This window comes from Eimeria tenella, genomic scaffold, assembly GCF_000499545.2.
Source record: "Eimeria tenella Houghton genomic scaffold, Eth_scaff18, whole genome shotgun sequence".
In the NCBI taxonomy this organism is placed as follows: Eukaryota; Apicomplexa; class Conoidasida; order Eucoccidiorida; family Eimeriidae; genus Eimeria; species Eimeria tenella.
The window spans coordinates 118949-138540 of record NW_013541630.1 but is presented as its reverse complement, the minus strand read 5'-3'; the positions used below and the strand labels follow the sequence as shown (position 1 = coordinate 138540).

At 47.0% G+C, this 19592-nt stretch overlaps 5 protein-coding genes across 5 annotated transcripts; all 5 read right to left on the bottom strand.

The window, feature by feature from the left end:
• Positions 1 to 435: 435 nt before the first annotated feature.
• ETH_00017835 (uncharacterized protein) lies at positions 436 to 1973 on the bottom strand (the record flags this gene model as incomplete). The annotated part of the gene is made up of 3 exons (XM_013373875.1): positions 436 to 839; positions 1028 to 1218; positions 1900 to 1973. 3 exons carry the CDS (start codon positions 1971 to 1973, stop codon positions 436 to 438), a joined length of 669 nt encoding a protein of 222 aa, XP_013229329.1.
• Positions 1974 to 5067: 3094 nt separating this feature from the next.
• On the bottom strand, positions 5068 to 8140 carry ETH_00017830 (uncharacterized protein; the record flags this gene model as incomplete). Its single annotated transcript, XM_013373874.1, has 8 exons — positions 5068 to 5241; positions 5659 to 5940; positions 6309 to 6461; positions 6614 to 6724; positions 6897 to 7080; positions 7192 to 7283; positions 7471 to 7716; positions 7847 to 8140. The coding sequence occupies 8 exons, from the start codon at positions 8138 to 8140 to the stop codon at positions 5068 to 5070; spliced, it is 1536 nt and encodes a 511-aa protein (XP_013229328.1).
• A 183-nt stretch (positions 8141 to 8323) lies between these two features.
• ETH_00017825 (uncharacterized protein) lies at positions 8324 to 9230 on the bottom strand (the record flags this gene model as incomplete). Its single annotated transcript, XM_013373873.1, has 2 exons — positions 8324 to 8599; positions 8724 to 9230. 2 exons carry the CDS (start codon positions 9228 to 9230, stop codon positions 8324 to 8326), a joined length of 783 nt encoding a protein of 260 aa, XP_013229327.1.
• A 615-nt stretch (positions 9231 to 9845) lies between these two features.
• Positions 9846 to 18721, bottom strand: ETH_00017820 (uncharacterized protein; the record flags this gene model as incomplete). The annotated part of the gene is made up of 20 exons (XM_013373872.1): positions 9846 to 10241; positions 10469 to 10682; positions 10825 to 10991; positions 11185 to 11450; positions 11625 to 11895; positions 12078 to 12218; positions 12359 to 12895; positions 13064 to 13280; positions 13401 to 13573; positions 13743 to 14039; positions 14285 to 15020; positions 15119 to 15228; positions 15437 to 15527; positions 15644 to 15832; positions 15967 to 16202; positions 16646 to 16879; positions 17104 to 17278; positions 17752 to 17828; positions 18040 to 18209; positions 18448 to 18721. The coding sequence occupies 20 exons, from the start codon at positions 18719 to 18721 to the stop codon at positions 9846 to 9848; spliced, it is 4971 nt and encodes a 1656-aa protein (XP_013229326.1).
• A 252-nt stretch (positions 18722 to 18973) lies between these two features.
• Positions 18974 to 19147, bottom strand: ETH_00017815 (uncharacterized protein; the record flags this gene model as incomplete). Its single annotated transcript, XM_013373871.1, has 1 exon — positions 18974 to 19147. The coding sequence occupies one exon, from the start codon at positions 19145 to 19147 to the stop codon at positions 18974 to 18976; it is 174 nt and encodes a 57-aa protein (XP_013229325.1).
• Positions 19148 to 19592: the final 445 nt, after the last annotated feature.

Genomic DNA, 19592 nt, shown 5'->3' with positions numbered 1-19592 from the left:
AGCCACCAACCTGTATTATTACAGGCCTGCTCGGCGGCTTTCCCGCAGCATTCCTGACCCGTCTAAACTCATTGGATCGAAAACACTATTTATTGTAAGGTGTAGCACTTAGCAGGTCGGTGATAGGGGCTTGTTTAGCAGCAGACTGTGCAGTAGATTGTACCCGATACCATTACTCCTGACTTTTCGGTACGAAATGATCAGATTTGCGCTTACGCAGGATATTCAGCAGTTCAAACATATGGAGGGTTTCTTATGTATCCTAGTAGATGCACGGCGTAAGTATGCTGATTTGGATCTGCTTAATAAATTTTATGAAAGCCACTCGGGAGACGGGGCTCAGCAGCCCACCAAGCGTCAGAAAATCCAATCTTTTGCATGCGCTAGTCCAAAACGGTCCCGTTTGGTTTAGTATTTGAGGCGGTCGCTTTTGGCCTAAGATGTGGCCTCAGGGTAGGGGGCAAACTGGAAACGTATCTTGACCTGGTCTGTCCCCACATTGATTGTAAAGCTTTTTGTGTCGCTCAGACTGGCATTTGCGCTATAGCGGAAAGTGACGCTGACAATGTACTTATATCCCGGGGTCAGCGTATAGGGCCTCACTGTTGCTGTAGTCTGGTCAGAACTCAGGCTTAGCAACTGATCAGCTGTGCGGGAATCGTCGGCACAGCTGGCAGTCCACTGTATGAGTACACCAGAGTCGAACGCTGTAGCAACTAAAGGACAGTAGTCAGCTGTCACCGATAGATCAATGCTTTGCCCCTTATGAATCGAAAAGTTGTCCTTCGACTTTAGAGTCAGGGTGGGGGGCTCCAGTGTCAGGGATAGCTTGAGTGTTCCTGAAGCTGCACAGCACATTTCTCGCATATAAGGACAAGCAGTTTGTGAGCAGACGTTGGTGACAGCGTATGCACCTGGCTGCGTGGCAGTAACCTGCTGTTGCTCATGCGCTTCCAGCTGCCTCTTTTGGGGGGAATATGCGCAAGTGCAGTTACTAGTATTAAAGTAAGCAACAAGGCCTTGTTACCGGTTGCAGTCTCGCCATTTACATCTGTTACAGTTACAGAAAACTGGAGATCGATGCTGCTGATTCCAAGATTTCGCGAAATATATTCGTTGGCCGCTGCGTACACGACATCCCTAGGTATGGTGATCTCCTCCTCGTTCGCCGTCAGTAAAAAGTTCTGGAGGTTCAAAGAGGCACGACCTTTGTTCTTCCTGCATGAATGAGCAGCGGATGAAGAAGCGCAGAGTGCTCCCTGTATTCTCCATAGGTGTTGTGACTTAGCTAGCAAAAACCATTTGACGAGTTGTGGGCTTACGGGACGTTTTATAAGTAAACGCTTACCACAAATAAGTAAGAGTTGTGTCGCCTGAGGCATTCGCTGCATACACAAACACATCGCATGCCTTACATGCCGTATAACGTAAAGGCTGCCACCCGTAGAAATTCAAACAGGAAGATTTGGAAACTTCAATTCCATGTGTAGTCGAGTTAGCTGGATAAAAATGCCAGGCACGAATCTGCTTGAACGGGATTCAATTGCAAGGAAACGGGGATCACATACAGGTGGATCCTTTTGCCGAAAGCACAATATCACTGCACATGCCCGACGCTACAGGAACCTGAATGCGCACTTAAGGAGATAAAGGATAGGGTTCATCCAAGCTTGAGAGTTACACGACTACTGCGAGTCGTGGGGTTAAAAGCGTTTATAATGCGTCATTACAGGCGAAACCCCTAATCTGTAGATCCTAGACGGGTAGCCCTAAAAGACTAAGTTCTTGAAAGGAAGCCAAATTACTTCGAGAGGTGTACTAAGGCAGCTTTTGGTCTTCTGACATGGACAATAGACTGATTAGTTAGAATTTGGTCATAAGTACTTGGATTTTTGCTACTGGAGGAGTCTTCGGAGTAGTTGTGCCGTCAGAGCCAGGGTTGGAGCCCCCTGAACCATCTGGAGATCCGCCATTCCCGCCGGTTGGCACCGATGGGGACGCAGGGCTCGTTGTAGTAGTGGTTGTGCTGCTTGAAGATGAGTTTGTGTCCGATCCTGTTCATAGATTTGTGGTCGGCTCTGTACCATGTACTGCGGTCCTTGTCTTGATCAGAAGGTGTTTATAGCAGGTATTCTGCCTACAGTCATAGATCTTAGTTTTCGTAGATATTAAGATTTGTATCTGTAATCATAGCAGTAGCTAGGAATACCACAGACCAGTCTGCTGTAGCATAATGTTCTACGTTTGTGAACCTACCTCCTGCAGAAGCTCTGACGGCTGGTTCTCTTTGACTACTGACAACCTCTCTGTCCGTTAGTGCCACCTTTCGAGAAACTGGACCGTCCTCTGGAGCCTTCCGGTTTATCGCCTCCGAATATGCCTGAATCGAGGAGCTACAGCGTTGCAAACAGTAGCTGAGGCCTCGTAACTGTGTAGGTGCGCTGCGCAAACAATTGTGCATCTTCCCTTTGCTGCAGCCTACTTTTGTTTCTTTCAAAGGGCAAGATAGAGCATAGGGGCAAAAGCTGCGGCAAAAGCCAAACTGGTGAGTGCAGAAAATGCTTTCTGAGCTGCAGATGATGGGTTGAATTACGGAGTGTGGGGAGCTCCGGCGCTTCCCACATTGCTTCTAGGAAGCCAGAGTGTTCGCGCACTGTTTGAAACGGAAGATTAGAGTAAGTCGCAAATGACAATCAAGGTTTTCAAACGCACTTCAAGGCTGTACGAATGACGTCTGTAGCACCTCTTCAGAAGGTGGAACTTTGTCACTCCGTGCGTGGCAAGATGGCCCGCAGCGGCACAGCTTCAAGGAGAAAGTAAACAAGTGACTTGTGACAATGTGATTTGAGCGGCAAATGAGGATTGGATGGAGAATTGTGACACTGGTGATGACAGGATCAGTAGACGAAAAATAAGTAAACACTGGCGTGAGCAGTGGAACAATGGAACTGAAATGCGCGCACAAATAACCAGAAGTAGGCTACGGTTGGCACAGTTCATGTTGTGCTGTAGTCCGTTTGACTTCTCTACAAATGTTAGTGCAGTGTGTGCATGATGGAAAAGGCACACAAATGGCGATGCATAGAGTGATGCTTGGCCACAATCAAGTGCCTTATCCCATTAGGCCCAAAGCTACGTATCTCATTTACAGCACATAAGGTTTAAGTACGGTTGAGGCCTCGATAATTTCGAAATGTTCATCAGCGCCTGAGGCTGTGTGTGCGGTATGTTGGGGAAACATCTAGGCAAGAGCACCCTTTGTAAGCCCTCACGTGCAGTAGACCCCCCACTAAAATATGTAGCCCATAGTACTTGCAAGAAACCGCTCACTGAAAAGTAAAGGGAAATAGTAGCGAAGGCCAGCAACAGAAACCTCGTCGTGCGTCCCCGCCCACAGGGGACTACGGCAGATCTGTGAAGCATGCTAGCTCCGCACTGCTGAGCCTATTCTTTGAGATTTATATTGAAAAACATTTGGTGGACAGAGTTTTAAGATAGCACGGGTGTCAAGCGGCAAGACCAAGCATGGGTTATTCCTGAAAAGTACTGGGGTGGTGGGCGACGCGGTGACCCAGCTGTAGCCGAAATCTGGTGCAGTGGCTTCCCCGTGTCCTGTGACACATGGTAAAAATCATACAGGCGTGAATTCCATCGAACAGAAGCTCCCGCATAAATGGGAACGCTAACTGAGCGCCGGCGTAGTGGACCAACCCGAGACAGCTTGGTAAGGATGAGCATGCAGCCACAGCAGTACACGCCTGCATCGTTTATTACGAAATACAGCATATCTAGCCCAGTTTTGAAAGAAAAATACACTTCATTCTAAATATAGTGCTACAAGGTGAACATAAATGGGCAGGCAATTGTATTCCTTTTCATGTGCGCATGCATTAGCTGTACAGCTGCACTAGGTCTAGCTGAAAAAGAATACATTTTTTGGGGTTTACCGACACTTTTTGTGCCTGACCTACAGCCAAAGCTAAGCCGACGATTGTTTCTTACATGAACACATGTGAACACGCATTTATCTGTAGATCTGCAACAGCCTAAAAGCTATCTCCACTGGATGAAATAGAAAGTCGGCCTCATTGAAAAGCCTGCAGCTTCTTCTGTGTTTGATGGCTTGCTATGCACAGATAAATAAAAAAGGTGCGCGCATCGATATTACGCGGATCATACATGAAGACACGAGAGATGCTTCTCTACTGTATCTCTATGTTGTTTTCCTGCGTAGGTGTAAGTCCGTCCAAATCTAATATCCACATCTCCCAACATAGTTCTTCATGCAGTAATAAAGTTACAACAACACTGCAGTTGTAGCATGGTTTTGCACGTGTACAATGAAGAGCCACAACGAACGACTTGCCGTGCGGTGCATTTTGGAAATAAAGTAACAAGTCGCCTTGCACGAATCACTCTGTGTGCTGCGAGGCCTCGGAATGACGCTGGCGCAGCGAAAAACTGGAGCTTTTAACACATGATTTATGCGTTCTAGCGGCTCAGACTGGAATGAATGCGGTGATTTGGTACCCAACGGGCTACCTACGTATGCCGATGTTAATGAAAATGCATACACCCATTCGTAATACATAATTCGCATAGTGCTAGCTATATAAGCTCATTTTTGTACATACGGGTGCTTACGCGTAGAAAAAAATGAATCTTCACGTAACAACAGTGCCACGCCACCTCAAGAAAGTCAACAGTTCCAGTTGCGCAGTTTAAGAATGAGCCAAGCTGACACAATTGTTGTTTGCCGTGCCTTGCTTGTACTGTATTCCTTCTATAAGTATTCCTTCGGAGCTTCAATTGTTGAGTGACTCGATGTGCTGAGGTTCATGTTTATGGTTGCATGTAGGGTTACCACATGCATGCACAGAAGCTTAATCAAGTGGAAAAGCTGCCGGACTCTACAGCTTTCTGCTCTTGGTTCAAAATTAATTAGGCTCCTTGGCCTCTGATTATGCTCTGAAGTCTAGGCTTTAATGATTAGGGCCTAGGGTTCAACAGCTGTGCCGAACGTGTTGCATCACACACTACGGTGCTTCGCTTTACGCAATTTGAATGCTATGCGGCTCCGCCAACATCCAAGATCATTGCAACGCCCCCAAGGGTCCATTTAGCCGGCAGTTGCTTTGTTCTGAGTTGGGCGTTGAAGACAAATGTTGGCCCACGCTGCTCTGTTAGATAGACGGGGCAGATGTACGTGCTGTCGTCTTCGCGTTTCATCTCTAGGGACGCCTAAGAGCAAGAGGGACAAGTTAATTCGACAGAACAAATCGCAGCCAGTGAACCTTTGGCCGGTCCCACTAAGCTGGACTGCTTGCGCTGTGTGCTCCCAGGCTTCAATATTCTCGACTTTTCCTCAATGTTTATGGCTCAAAATTTGCCTACCTTGCAATGAATCACAGGCATGGGGAAAAATAACTCTTTTGGTTTAGACTCTGCCAAGCAACCGCCTTGGACGTCCCATCGTGCGCCGTCAAGGTACAAGCCAGTCACAAAGGCTCCTGCACAAGTGCAACATTCTAGAATGTGCCATCCTGTGGGTTCTAATACTTCACGGCATATGCACAAGCCACGAGGGCGCATATGCTGGAAGGTTGCTGGGGCTTTTGTGAGGGGAATAAGCTACTGGAAGACAGGGCAAGGTTGTACATCTGCGGCACAAAGCTGACCTTCACGCGCCGGTGCGTCTATGGATGCCACGTCTTTCTTTGTGACAGTAGTGAGCACATTAAGCTTATTGAGCTCTAGGTGGTGCTGCTGTGAGCAAACTTCTTTGATGGCAGTGAGAAATGACTGCGGGCTAAATAGCCGGGCCAAGTTCACGACCTTTGGAGTGCTGGTAGGGTCCTTTGTCCATTCCAGCAAGTGCTCATATCGAAGTTTCACATCTGCAAACCACGAACCTAAAGGCCGGCATGATGCAAAAGAAACCTAAGGGCATGACACGCATACAGAACTGCCTTTGCGCTTATTTGCTCTGCACTCTACTGGCGACGCTGCCGTTGCTAGCACGAAGAATTGGAGGTCCCAGTCTCCTACTCCCTGAAAGATAATCTGAGACGCTCAGTTCGTCTCTCCGAAGAAAAGTGTATATTCACATCAAGCTAAAAGTAATAACAAACAAACAGTAGTGCTGGTTGTAAATGCTTAGAAAAGGAATGTTCACGTTAGCCTTAGAAAGCACTGACAGGCATGTTATTAGCAACTAAGGTGCATCTGCAACAACTTGAGGTCTAGAGCAGCTCGAGATGAGGCTTAAAACACTGTTGGAGACAGTAGGCAATGCCAGAAAAACGTACCTTCATCCATATGCCCGGCACTCTGCTCATGCGGATATCCTCCACGAGTTCTTCCATGGCCGCCGAGAATGTCAGTTCTCCTTTGAAGCCCATTTCAATTTCAGTAAGAGATCTTGCTATTTCCCTAAGGAGGACATTCATGTATTGGCATTCCTGAAGAGCACGACCCAGCAAGAGAGCAGCTGCGCACCACTCTCTCACCTTCAGAGCTGGCAAATCATCATGCTAGCCTTCTGTGCCAACGCAGGTGCATTGTAGCCAGATTGTAGGTGTTGCTTCTGTTACTGCTACATTGGGGAATGCACCTGCAGGAATACGTGCTGGTAGGGACCTTTTTCTTCGTCTGGGATAGCTTGGCTGATTTCTTCCACATCAAATCGGGCGTCACCGACCTCGTCCAGTAGTTCCTTACAGAGCTGCAAAGTATGCAAGTGGTAGAAATTACAGGGAGAAGAAGAAGCGTGTTTGATTCGGGTCGACAGCTATCCAAGGAGAGCATTTGGGTGCCTAGACTGAGCCCGGTTTTATACATATCTATACCGGCATTTGGTGTACTCCTCATGCGCTGCCGTGCAGTGAACGTCTTACCGCTTCACCTTCTAGTTCCACGCCACCTTTGTTTGCTGTGGCACCGCTGCTGGTTCCCTCTGATTCCATGAGGGTCTTGAAAAGGTCTTCACATTGCTGGGTACGATAGCCTATTTCAGTGTTCGGATGCAGCCCGTAAGCCAACGGCGTTTCCGGTGGCATAGATGCTACACATTCCATGTACCTGATGAAACGATTGGTTTGATGAAAGACACTGATCATAGTGATGAAAAACACCTATTGACGACTTTTGCAGTAGTTCAGCCTTATTTACAGCGTGCGTTATGGACAGTACCTTTCGTAGCTCTGTGCAGGCGGCGTCTTGTAGGAGGCCCCTTCGTGCTCTTCACAGAACGGAAATAGCTCAGTTTCGTCTAGAAGTCTATCCTGAAGGCAAAATCTAAGCAAAGGCGTTTTGCTAGCCCTTCGAAAGTCTGTCATATATGCAGGCTAGTTAGCAGAGCTTCCAGATCAAACTGGTTTAGGCTTCTCTGTAACTAAAATGGCACTTAAAAGCTGTTTCCAGTTTCGCTAAACTTGCCTGCATGTAGAAGTTCAAGTAGGTGTTGCATACGAGGCGGTCCCTAGGGTCAATGATGTGGCCGCCGTACATAATCTCGCCGAAGATGTATTTGAGATCATCCCAAGGAACCCTGGTGCCCCCTTGTTGCTGCTCCATGTAGTTCATTAACACCATGGCGGAGTCTCTCAGATCGCCCATCGAGAACGGATAATTCAAATTCCAGCCTCGGGTGCCAAACCTCTTGCGCTCAAGCAAGACAGCATGGAAGAAACAAAGGCCAAATATGATTGCTTTGACCTGAAATCACAGAAAGAGGTCCCATTTTATTAGAGCCACTATCGCCTGTATCAAATGGATGAGCCATTATGTCTGAAGGATATATCAATTTGCAAGGGCGAGTAAAAACACCGTCATCAACAGGCAGCACCTTTTGGTCTTTTTCATCAAAATCGTCCTTGGGGAAGCAAGCAAAGGCACGCTTCAGGTTGGCTTGGAGGCCTTGGGGGGGCTCATTAGTCAATTTAATTGACCGGTCAAGGATTCCGACGGGAATATAGTCGCACAATTCAGATGAAAGAAAACAGCGGAAGTTAGGGTGTGGTCCTTCCGCAGAAAACGAATCTAGCTTTTTCTCAAGCTCCACTGTCCATCTTGGCATCAAATGGATGTTCTGGAGAAGGACCCAATGGCCCTCCTTGTGGCCTAGATCCAGCTTTTGCATCGCCACAACATCTTGACCCTGATCAGTCACAATCGCAACAGACCTTCAAGGTTGTCTCCTATATTTCGGAAACAAGCTTTATCTTCGTCGCAAGAAGCATCACAAAAGAAAGTGCCTATCAGGCGCCGAAGCATGTAATCCTTGTGAAGTATTTATCGGGTCGTGGTTTTGTTGTGCAGTGTATCATGCCTGCCCTAATGCGACGTTGTGCAGGTTGAAGTTTGCAATGTATCCCATCTTCTTGCCTAGGGCTTCAATCTCCTTTACGGGGTCAGCCCCTGGGGAAAGAATGAAAAAGATTGGAGTTGTGGCCGTAGATTCCTCGAAGGACGATTCAAAAATTTCATAAAATGATAGCGCAGAGTCTCCATCTAAATACTGCCCCCCGTATGGAAGCATTGTGCGAATATAATCCGAAATTGCTGCAGTCAGCCGATCAGGCCGTAGGCAGCGCAGCACCTGAAGGATATTGATACGTATAATCCCGCCTGTACGAGTATATATACAGCGTCATTTCCGTTGTCCTGACGTGCGTAAATGCGGCGTGTAGATATTAGTCCGTCTTACGTGGTGAAGCACCTACCACGAGCTTTTTGAATGGCATGTTGTCAAGCGCCTTCCAGTCAAGGGGCAACTTGACTTTTTCTGGTTGAAGCTCTTGGAACCATTCTTTGAACCTTGAAGGCGCGTCCTTTTGCATATTTGTGGCAAATGACTCAAAACCGGGAAGCTCTATGAGCTTTTGCACTGCATACCAAGCCTTGTTGGGCAGCCAGTCGGCAAGAGGGTTTTCGGGTACTTGCTTTATGGGTCCTTTAAGCAAGAAATCCATCAACTTCGCGTCAAATTGGTCCTTTAGGCTCCCCTTCTGCAAGAGCTGGAATGTTAGCATGATCAAAAACGACAGCTTGTGACGCTCAAACAAGCCGCGCCCCACCCATATTATGACTGTCGTGCGAATCGAAGTGACAAGTTCTGTACAGCGTTCTTGGACTGTCTCGCACACTTTAGTCTTGTCGATAGCCTGCAAAGTTAGGGGCACGCACTGCTTTGGATATTCCACTGATCCATGATCTGCAATACTTCCCATCAAAATCTAATAACTGACAAATTTATTTCAGACAGAGGGCTTACCGAAGCGATTCAACATTTGCAGTAGTTCGCAGACACCTGCATCTGGAGCTTACCTTGTGCACAAATGTGATGAATGAGTCCAGCGAATACTGGTACATTGGGTTAACACTACGGAGCCGCGTGAGCACAAAGTACAGCATCGACGCCTCTGATGCTGCCCTACGATAGGCTTCACGACTCCTGTTGATTTGCTCCTCTCTCTCTTTTGCTACAACTTGCTGCGAGCATGTGCCAATATGAATATGAGGCAAGATATGTATGTACTTGTGTATAGGTGCAGCTAAGTTACACATGCAACCCAAAGTAGCACGATCAAGCACAAGTGTTTAAAGACCGAAAGACATCATCACGAACATGCTGCCTTGAATTCGAAGGACTTAGGGTGTATCAGCTGCCTGCCGGGGTTTTCCTGCTCGAAAAGCCAAATCAACTATCTTTTCTGTCTCGCATTACACTGTGAGCCCTAAGCCACAGACATTAATTTGTACAGTTAAAATTAGAGATCCGGAAGCAACTGTATAAGAAGATAAGTAAGGTCCGTGATGTGTAAAGTCATGTTGCAAGGTTTCGTTTAGTCTCTAACCTGTTCCTGTATTTCCTTGGCTGTCCGCTTCGTTTCCTCTAGGCTCTCGACAAGTGCTGTATTCGCGAGGATAAGCTCAGGATCTGCATTTGAGAGCTCAAAGAGAAGCTTGTCTTCAAGCTGGGCCAGGGTTACCTTGAATTCATTTTGCTTTCGAGTGAGGGCTTGCTTCGATGTCTCGAGGTCTGGCTGCTCAGCGTTGACAATCATCGCCAGGAACTGCTCCTCCAGCCCCTCAGGAGTGACCGTGAAGTTTACCAAAGTGCATTGGGCTGCGATCTCAGGCTTGTAATGCGGGTTAGGGAGCTTTGTTTGCAGCAAAAGGCGAAACTCGGTGTTGAACTCTATATCTTCCCCTGCTATCTTTACGTATAGCGTACGGCCCTGAAACATACAAAAGTTGGATCTGGCAGAAGAAATATTGCACCCGTACGGTATGAACTGCAAAAGGAATTGACAAAAAGAATTTATTTCCCCACTTTCTGCATCGAAAGCTGCATCTCAGGGTACACTTTACAGCTCTGGAAGCCATGCGCAAGACTTTTCGGTCCCAAACCCTTTTCCCCGACACAGCGGCAAAAAAGACCTGGCTATTTCCTTTGTTTGGTCACCTTTCTGGAGACGGCTCGAGATAAAATGGGATCTAGGACAGGATCGATAGACTCGGTTAGGTTTTCTATTAGGAGGGTGTCGCCATTTCGTATTGCATCAATCGTTTTGGTCAGCCAGCGGTCACGATTTACAGACACTGTTATCAGGCTTTCGTGAGCTCTCTGCTTAACCCAACGTGTCCCTTGCAGCTGCGGGTCCACCAACAAAGGCCACCTGGGTTAACAGAGAAACGCAAACAGCTCTAGTTGAACTTGCTTGTAGTTCCAGACTCTCAGCTTAGTCCACGTGATTTAAGGCCGTAACTCTGGCGCACCGTGAACATAGGTATTGAAGTACATTATGCGTAGATGATTACCTAAGGCAGGATGTGACAATCGCTGCGTTTTCAATGGAAATGCGATCCGCAGGCAAGCCTTCATTTTTCCATAAGGCGATATCTGCCTCGTCTGCCAATACCTCCAAAGGACTAACAGTGGGTGTAAAGGGTATATTTTGCTTCACGAGGTCAGCCTTCCATTCACCCTGGAACCACAGGTTACAAAGTTATGCAGCAACCACATCAGCAAGTTACGCCACCAAGAGATGCACCATCCAGCATTTATTGTGCGCCAAGAGCTATGTGTGTTGCTTGGAGGCAGATGCTAAGATCTCTTGAGTATTGGCTTAATGAATAGCATATCAGCTGTGAGCTGCTTCTGCGCTTTTATGTTTGTACCTCAATGAGCCCGACTCGGAAGGACGCCGAGAAGGCTCCCGCGTATGAAACGAAAGCTGCAGCCAGAAGGTAATCTCCGATGACAGTCATTTTCGAGGATTCCAGCTCACCCATGGCCTGCGTCCATCTCGCATTCTCGTCTGCCAAACCGTTGACCAGCCGCTCTGCAAGGTCTAACTTCAACTGACACTCTTCGGCCTGAGCTACGACTCCACGACGGTCGTCATCAGCTTCTTGGAGTTTTTGTTGCAGTTTCGCCACTTTTTCTGAACATTGAAGCAAGGAAATATACTACGGAAATCCAATGTTGACCTGACGCCGATAATGCACAGAGCCAGCGCTTGTAGACACCACCCAAGGGGTTTCGCGAGCTGGAACAACTTGAAAGAGCTTCCGTTTTTTTGGTTCGCCAAACAGTGTGTCTAGCGACTAGGCTGTACCATTAATTTCTCGAACGCGCTCCATTACTTGAGCCAGGTTAGAGTCGGCTTTGGCCTTGGACTCGGTGGCCTCTGCAAATTTATCCATCAAGGGTTTTACTTTGCGGTAGATGGTGTTGTACGTGACAATATTCACCACCCAGTTTGCAAGGAATGCGGCAGCAAGTGACTTGCTCTTCATAACTTCAAAGTTGAAAAATGGCTGGGAAATTATCGGAGTGATTGCATTAACCGTTTCCTCCGTCATGTTCTCAGCGTCAAATGCGCGAACCTGTAAGGATATCCACACGGAATTACCTCGCGTAAGGCCGGGCTATAATGCTCCCGGGACTTCGCTTCATACTTGATGATTCAGCATGTTCTTCACAAACTTTCGGGGCTCTGAAGTTTGGGCACAAAAGGTTCAATACAGTGCCGCTCGTGTGTATTTGTGTCACCGCATGTCGTTTTTACTTGTTCCAAGAATTTTCCAGGGTCGCTCATCATCTTTTGTGCCGCCTTCCATTCTGTATTCTTCCCTGCCCCCCTCATTATCAGCACAGCCTTAGTAACCTCCAAACATTCGGCTGGGGGTTTCGGTAACGATTTGAGCTCCTGTATATTAAACACTCAGCCAGCGCTGTTGTTTCAGAATAAAGCAACTATAGACTAGAGTAACTACTGTGGAGTTCATCCACGTAGCACATTTAAGAAATGTGGAGAAGTACGCTTGAAGGTCTAGGATTCGGTCTTACCTGGATAGCAGGTTTCGTAAGGCACTTGACTGCTTCTCTGGCTCTCTCCATCGCTGGCATTGCTTCTGAGAGTTCTTCGTCAGCTTTCTTTTGTATTTCTGCCGCTTCTTCACTCAGGGCGTTTGCCTTATCTTTTTCTGCGTTCGCAATTTTGGCCTCCTCATCAGCAATTGCTGAGGCCTTGAGGACCTGTTCAACCAACGCGTCAGCTGCTGCTTTCTTTTCGTCTACCACGATCATTTTCTCCTTTAGGTCTTCCCTCAGCCCCTCAACCTCTGCCGTTGTTTCCTTCAAAGTAGTCAGACCTTTAAGCAGCCTGTTGATGGACTGATTCGCTTCCTCTCTTTTGCGACTGAGAAATTGTTTGTAGAAAACAATCAGCTCCAAGAAAGATTTTGGCGTAGTGTAATTGTAACGCCTTTCTTGTCGCAAGAAATTCTCATTCGCCACATCTATGCTCAAATGCACGTTTGCCATGTGCTCCGCCAACAATCCGCGTAGCTCTTCAGCCGGGAGTTGCACGTCTGCAGCACCGTGCTCAAGAGTTACGCATTGATATTATGCTCTGATTGCCGGTGTTGCTCCCATTGCAGCAGCTTTTGCTGTAGCGGAAAATGGTTTTGACTAGATAGCATTGCTCGCAAACTAAAATAGTTTATTCTGGTATTTTCTGCAAACATTTTGTTACTTGCCCTTTAGGAATACCGCTCCTGTCTGCACCAGCGCATCTCGCGACCAAGGATGGAATTCATCCACTGTCGTCCCTGAAATTAAGCCTGGGAATTTGCGGGCTCGAACTCTCAAATGCTCGCCTACAGGTGAGTGGCAGATAATAACGTGCACGTTTGTCTGTACTTTGTCCGTAAACACTTGCCACATGCCTTCCCTAGTATTCCCTGGAGCCCCAGGCCTGATTTGCTTCCTGCGGTAGCAGTGGCGCACCGTGGGGAGTTAACCTACTAGAGGATGCAGTGTGCAAATTGAAAATTCATCAATTAAGCTTGCTGCTAGCGATTGAGCTGCCTCTTGCTTGCAGTGTTACCTGAGGACTGTGAAGATCTGCTCATATTCGTCCCTTGTGAAGAGGTCGGGAATGTTTCCTGAGGCTAAGAGGTCGTTGACGTAGACCAGCAATTGTTCATCTACGATCTGCTGATCTGTCAGCAGGAGCGCATGGGGAGTCCCAGGACGCACAATGGCTTTGTTCATCAATTCCTGTGATGACGCCGGCAGGCAAGGCACACACTGATGGCCCTCACTGATTGATGATTATTTTGCAGGGGTATTGAAACGAAATGAAAGCAAAGGAAGCTCCGCTGCAAACTGCTGTTGTCTTTAGAGAAGAAAGATAAGCTCTTTATCCATGCGCAGACGTGGAGCCCACCTGCATGTCTATCTTGAAGGCAGCGCTATCGTAATGCTGGCTAACGACGATCTGGTACGTTTCAACCTTTGAGATAAAGCATGCTAGCCGACTGAGGCTTTGTTTGCCGCTGCCTCCAACACCGACAAGTAGGGCGTTGCCCCCGGGAACGTCTATTATTCTACATATGCGCGTAACATGTAAAATGGCATCATCAAAAAGAACCAAGTTCATCTCCGTGTATGTTTGCGAATACTCTTCAAGCTTCTCCTGCAGGACCTGCCGCAGCGATTCCTTGTCTTGAACAGGCATATAAACCTGCATACGCACAGAACAAGTCTGATTGGTTGAAAAATCTTTCGATCTAAGTTTCAAAATTGATCCTGGCAATCCAAAGTCACCTCTGGACGCACTCCTTCGAGCAAAAACCCCCTAGTTAGGACAAAGTTACCCGCAATTCAATGAGGAAAGCACAGGTCACGTAATTCGAAAACTGATGCTGCTTAGGCCATTCTGTGACATCTATTATACGAGTTGTGAGTTAGTAGGAGCCCGCGGCTCACAGGATCATTGCCGGAGGCCTCGGACAAAAAGCTGCACATGATATTTGGGGCTGCATGGATTTGTTCTTGATCTTCATCAGGAAAGTGCTTCTTAACAACAACTTTGATGATATTGTCGAGCGCATTCATATCGCTTTCCGATATCAGTCGATCTCGAAGCACTCTGTTTGCCTCATGGAGCCAAAGTCGGATTAGCTTCGTAGTACCGCCCACTGTTTGTCGGTACATGGAGGGAGTTGACCTCAGCACCCCTCTAAACATGCTGGAGAGGTCGCGTAGGTTGAAGTTGTAGTGGAATTTTTTTGCAGAGTGCAGAAACGTTGGATCGGCACGAATTTGTGCAAATAGGTCTATTGTGGCCTGCAATACGGGTCCCTCTAGCTCTGCCACGGACGGGTCGAATGGCAGGAGATGCTGTTTGAGAATGCTGCCATAGATGCGACCAATAGTCTCAGCGTCAGCTTCGAAACAGGTAACTACTGAAAAGTGACGCTGAAGCCGAGAGCTGATATTGAACGAACCAGCGGTGGGATTCATGCACGCCATATACTGCACGTCTACCACATTCATCTTGTCTTCCAAATGGCTGCGGTCAAACATACTACCGTAGTCCATAAGTTGCCGCAGTAGCTCTAGTGGAGGCTGGGTATCGTATTTATCGACGTATGGCATATTCAAGTCGTCAATGAAATACACTATACGTTTATTTCCCACGGGTCCGTAAGTATGGCCGGTGCTGCAAGTCAAACAAATGCAATAAAATGCAGTATCGCTTCTCATGCTCAGTAGTTGCATTGCAACGCCAAGAAAATAGCTTTTTCAGCCTCTGCCCACCGTTTTTCAATGTTGGACTCCAGAATATTTTGCAGCATCCGTGAGTCCGTGTAGGAATTAAGATTGATTGTGGCGCTTTCAAAATCGGGGGGCAAGTGGCGGAAGAAGTCCTATGACAGAAAAGTGATTAATGCAATTTGCACACAATGTGCCACGTAACTAAAGGGTTTCGGGTCTTCATTTCAAAAAGGGTGACTAGGGACACGGTAAGTCACAAGAATGATATCCAAGTATTTCGGTAACTGTTGCAGAGCTGCTTAAGGGAAACCTTAAGAAATGGCTTGTCCATATCTAGGACTGTATGCATCTTTCAATTACCTTGATAATGGTGCTTTTTCCAGAACCACAGGAACCAACAAGCAGAACGGCTCTTCCGCGCTTGCAGAATAGTTCATTTACGTAGTTGATGCTGCTCACCAACAACCATAGTATGGCGAAAGCTTTAGCCAAGCAATTAGAAATGTGTTTAGCATTTGCAGGTCCTTCGACAGGGCTTCAGTGACTGCACCATGCATCTTCGCTTACCGAAGGGTGTCTGTCGTGGAGACTATGATCTTGTTAAACAACATCTCTGTTACAGGCTCATAAGGCTTCAATTGAGAACTCCACTGCACCCACTGGCAAGTCGATTCTTCAAAGTAATAATCAAAACAAAGGCCATTTTCTGGGAACTTAATGCGCGCAGCGGCTCGTAACCAGTTGCTGAACTGGGCCCTTAGCGCAATACACACGCACAGAAAGGCACGGACAGTACATGAAGGGCACAATACCAATCCCTGGGGAATGGGCGAAAATAGCAGTCCCTGCAAAATCAGCCCAAAAAGAATATTTGCAGGTCTGTGCTCTACCTGTAGTTGAGAGCTTTATCATCTGCTACACAAGCTCCAACTGTCCACATCAAGGCCGATAGGAAATAGCCTTCATATGTGAGCTTCTGCTCATCGACGCTTTTAGCCTTAAATGCGTCTGTTGTGGCTTTGTTGCGGCAAAGGAGCGCATCGACGAATGTACAAATGCCCTCGACAAAAGCAATGTCTGTCATGGGGCAGACAAACTTGAAGGTACGATGAAACATCTCTATGTTCTGCACAACGCGAAAAACCTTACAGCACAGCACCTTTAATTCAGTACGCAAGGGCTCGCGTTCAAGGGCTACGGCAGCTTGCGATTTTTGTTGTGGGCTCTCAACCTCTGAGCTGTTGATCTGCTTCGACAAGCGACACGTAGGCACTTTGGACTCTAGCAGGGCAAGTGTAGCCGAACTCTGCTATTTCTTTCTCTCCCCTTCCTGTCTGTTCAGTGAAGTGTCGTGGAGAGTTATTATGTCATATACTTCTTTCTGAAACAAAAGGAGTGTTGATTGGGGAACCAAACCGCTGAATAAATATGCCTAAAACAGGTGACTTGTACTCTATTGGAGTGATCTGCTGTGCATGTATCTATCATATGTTTGCGTATACATGCATATTGTGTTTTGTACACAAGATATTAGTGCATTCATATGTATTTTTACGCGCAGGTCCTTACCGATTCAAAGTAGTAAGAAAACAGCAGATACAACTGAGACTGTGCTACTTGGTCACTGAGCGTTTCCCTCCAAGAATCTACGAAGGGTTTCCACCCAACGTCGGTCTCGTTGATGAATACCACGCCTCCTCTTGAGACAGTTGCTGGACTTGCATGCTTCATATCCGCGATTTCAAATATCATTCTCATTGTCGGAGTGAACGGAATTCGTTCATTGCTCACTAGTGTCAGCACCTGCATAGCAATTTTCAATTCTAGAGAATTCTAGAGGCTTGTGGCATTTGCCGCAACTCTTCTGTTCCTAACTGGTCACAAGCTAAGATATGTGCAATCATAGTTGTGAAAATGGCTTCACTTGAGGCGCCTGCTTTCCCCAACTTTGTTATAGCTGAAGTGCGATACGGCTTGTGCATATAATTTCTGTCCAGCTAGTACGCGATTGCTCCTAACTATCCTACCTTGTTGTCATCCATGACAGTGTTCATGGACTCAATCCACTCTGCATCTATGTCACCATCTAAAATAATCCACTTGTGGAGGTGGGAAGGTTTAAACCCTCCACGCTCTTTTGACATATTCCGCATTATGACGGCTACCGCTCCATCTTTCCACTCCTTGGCAGGGGTCATGTACCTGATCCACACACACTGCCATACCATAGTAATGCGCTCCTTGAAAACAATGCTAACAGCGGCAATATGTTAGAAAGTGATGGGGGAAATATTCACAGTAAACGTGCAATTCATATGCTGGATTGGGTGGAAAAAGTTCCACTTCCGTCTCATCACGTGGTGTAGCGCGTGCCAATCAGAATAACCTGTGAAGTGACCGTGACCATCATCAACAGTAGTCATAATCAGAAAGCTAAATAGTGGTGATGATAGCATTGCACTAGCAGGAGTGCTACTTGCTTATTCTTCTGCTAATGAAGCCATGCCCATATGTACATGGGGAGTTCGTATTTGAACAAAACAATTGCAATTTTATCGACGCCATGAGTAAAAGCATATTCGTGAGCAGCATAACTGTTATTGCCATTTCTAACACTATTGCTTTTCTATCTTCTGGCTTAAACCCTAGAGCATCTAATGTTGTTTTCCGCCCACCCGTATAGCTCATTTGTTGATATGGCTTTGGGGTTCAATACCTCCACCACCCCATCTTCCCCAATCGCCTTCAGCGCCTTCGAGAGCGTTTGCCACACCCGTGATTTGCCGGCCCCAGGAGGACCGAGAATAAATAAGCAATGTCGTACCTGAGGAGAGATATACTGTCTATGGTTCCGGGGCTCGCAGCAAGCTCCAAACCCCGTGAACCGCCCTCTAAAACCAACGACGGTTCCGTCTCTCCAGGGCACTTGTCTAGAGGCGAAGGGCTTAGGATTAAGAACGCACTTGTATGGCCTCTCGAACTTGGACGCATTTTAAAATGAATTGTTCCTCGCATTGCAATTTTTGAGCCTTTGTCACTGCCATAACCACTTTCCAGAAATCGACATCGCGTTTGGGCGGCGACACGACACCAGGGAACAGATCCTCGATAAGACGCAGGAATATGGGCTTGTCTGCAATGGAAGAATTCAATTATACAAAGAAAACGGGCACCCTCTGTGACGGGCAGACATACACGCATCTACAATGTTCATAATTATACACGGATTTCTGTTTCACACTGTGCAAGGCGCATGTAGTGGTATGCAAATTGAATTCATATTCATACACATAAATATGTACATATAACCGTGGGCAGCGTTTCTGGAGTTCTTCATTTTGCGCTGCTTCTTCTGTTTTTCTGTATCTTACCTTCACTTGTTATTTTCGCAATATTGAAGTCTCTCAGTGCCCTCATCAGCAGCGTATCTTCATTAACATTAGGGTCGGCTCTCTTGAGTGAGCCAGCTTGCCGCAGCACAGCCTTGACTGCTCGGAGACCCCAATCATAGTGTAAGGCATCTGATAGTAAGGTTTTACACAAAGCATAAAGGGTCACAAACTTATGTGCTAAGGCGCGGGCCGATACGAAACCCTCTGACATCAGCATGTTCTCGCAGATGAACAACACGTCAGGCACGATCATTGCGCAGGGCCTGTACGACGAAGACAAGGCGCACCACAGATAACAATCGTTAATGCGCAATGAAAAGGCTCCAGATTAGAACGCACGGATCCCTAACAGCGAGCACTTCGCCTTAAAATTTAAAGGCTGCACATCGCGAGTCGTGAGGCAATACCCTATAGCGCCACCACTAGGCCTCAATTTACTTAGCAAACGTTGAGGTGGTCTAATCAGAGAAAAATGAGCTACTGTAACATGACTGCGGGCTCATGTTTAAGGATTAGGGGATAGGAGTGAAGACTTGATTTGCCTGAAAAGTGACTTGAGATTCTCTGGTAGTTCTGTTCTGCCGGCGTAGCCTGGATTCATGGTAATAAATACACCGCAAGTTTTGACAAGATTAATCTCATCGTCCATGAATTGAAACCGTTTCCTTCCTTCTTTCATCGCGTCAAGTATGCACTTGACTTGCGTAGATACCACAGAAAGCACCTCAATTGAAATTCGATTGAACTCATCGAAACACCCCCACGCCCCCGACTGTGCTAGCCCCATGAAGATTTGCGCCATGGACAAATAGTTCATCTGATCCGAGCAGTTAAATACAAAGACGGGAAGACCTATTGCCCTGCTGAGATCCTTAGTTGTTTCTGTCTTCCCTGTGCCTGCAGGGCCCGCCGGGGCACCTCCCATGGTCAAGTTCAGAGCCTGCGTCAGGGTTATGTAGCAGCGATCGGTTAAAGGTGTGATAACGAGCCGCCCACAGTTGCCGACAAACTCATGCATGTAAGTGGTTGTCCAGTCACACATTTTAATAACGCAATCTTTTTTATTTTCTCCTGGCTTTTGTCCCCAATGGAAACGCAGCTGAGACTGCCATTGGAAGGATGAT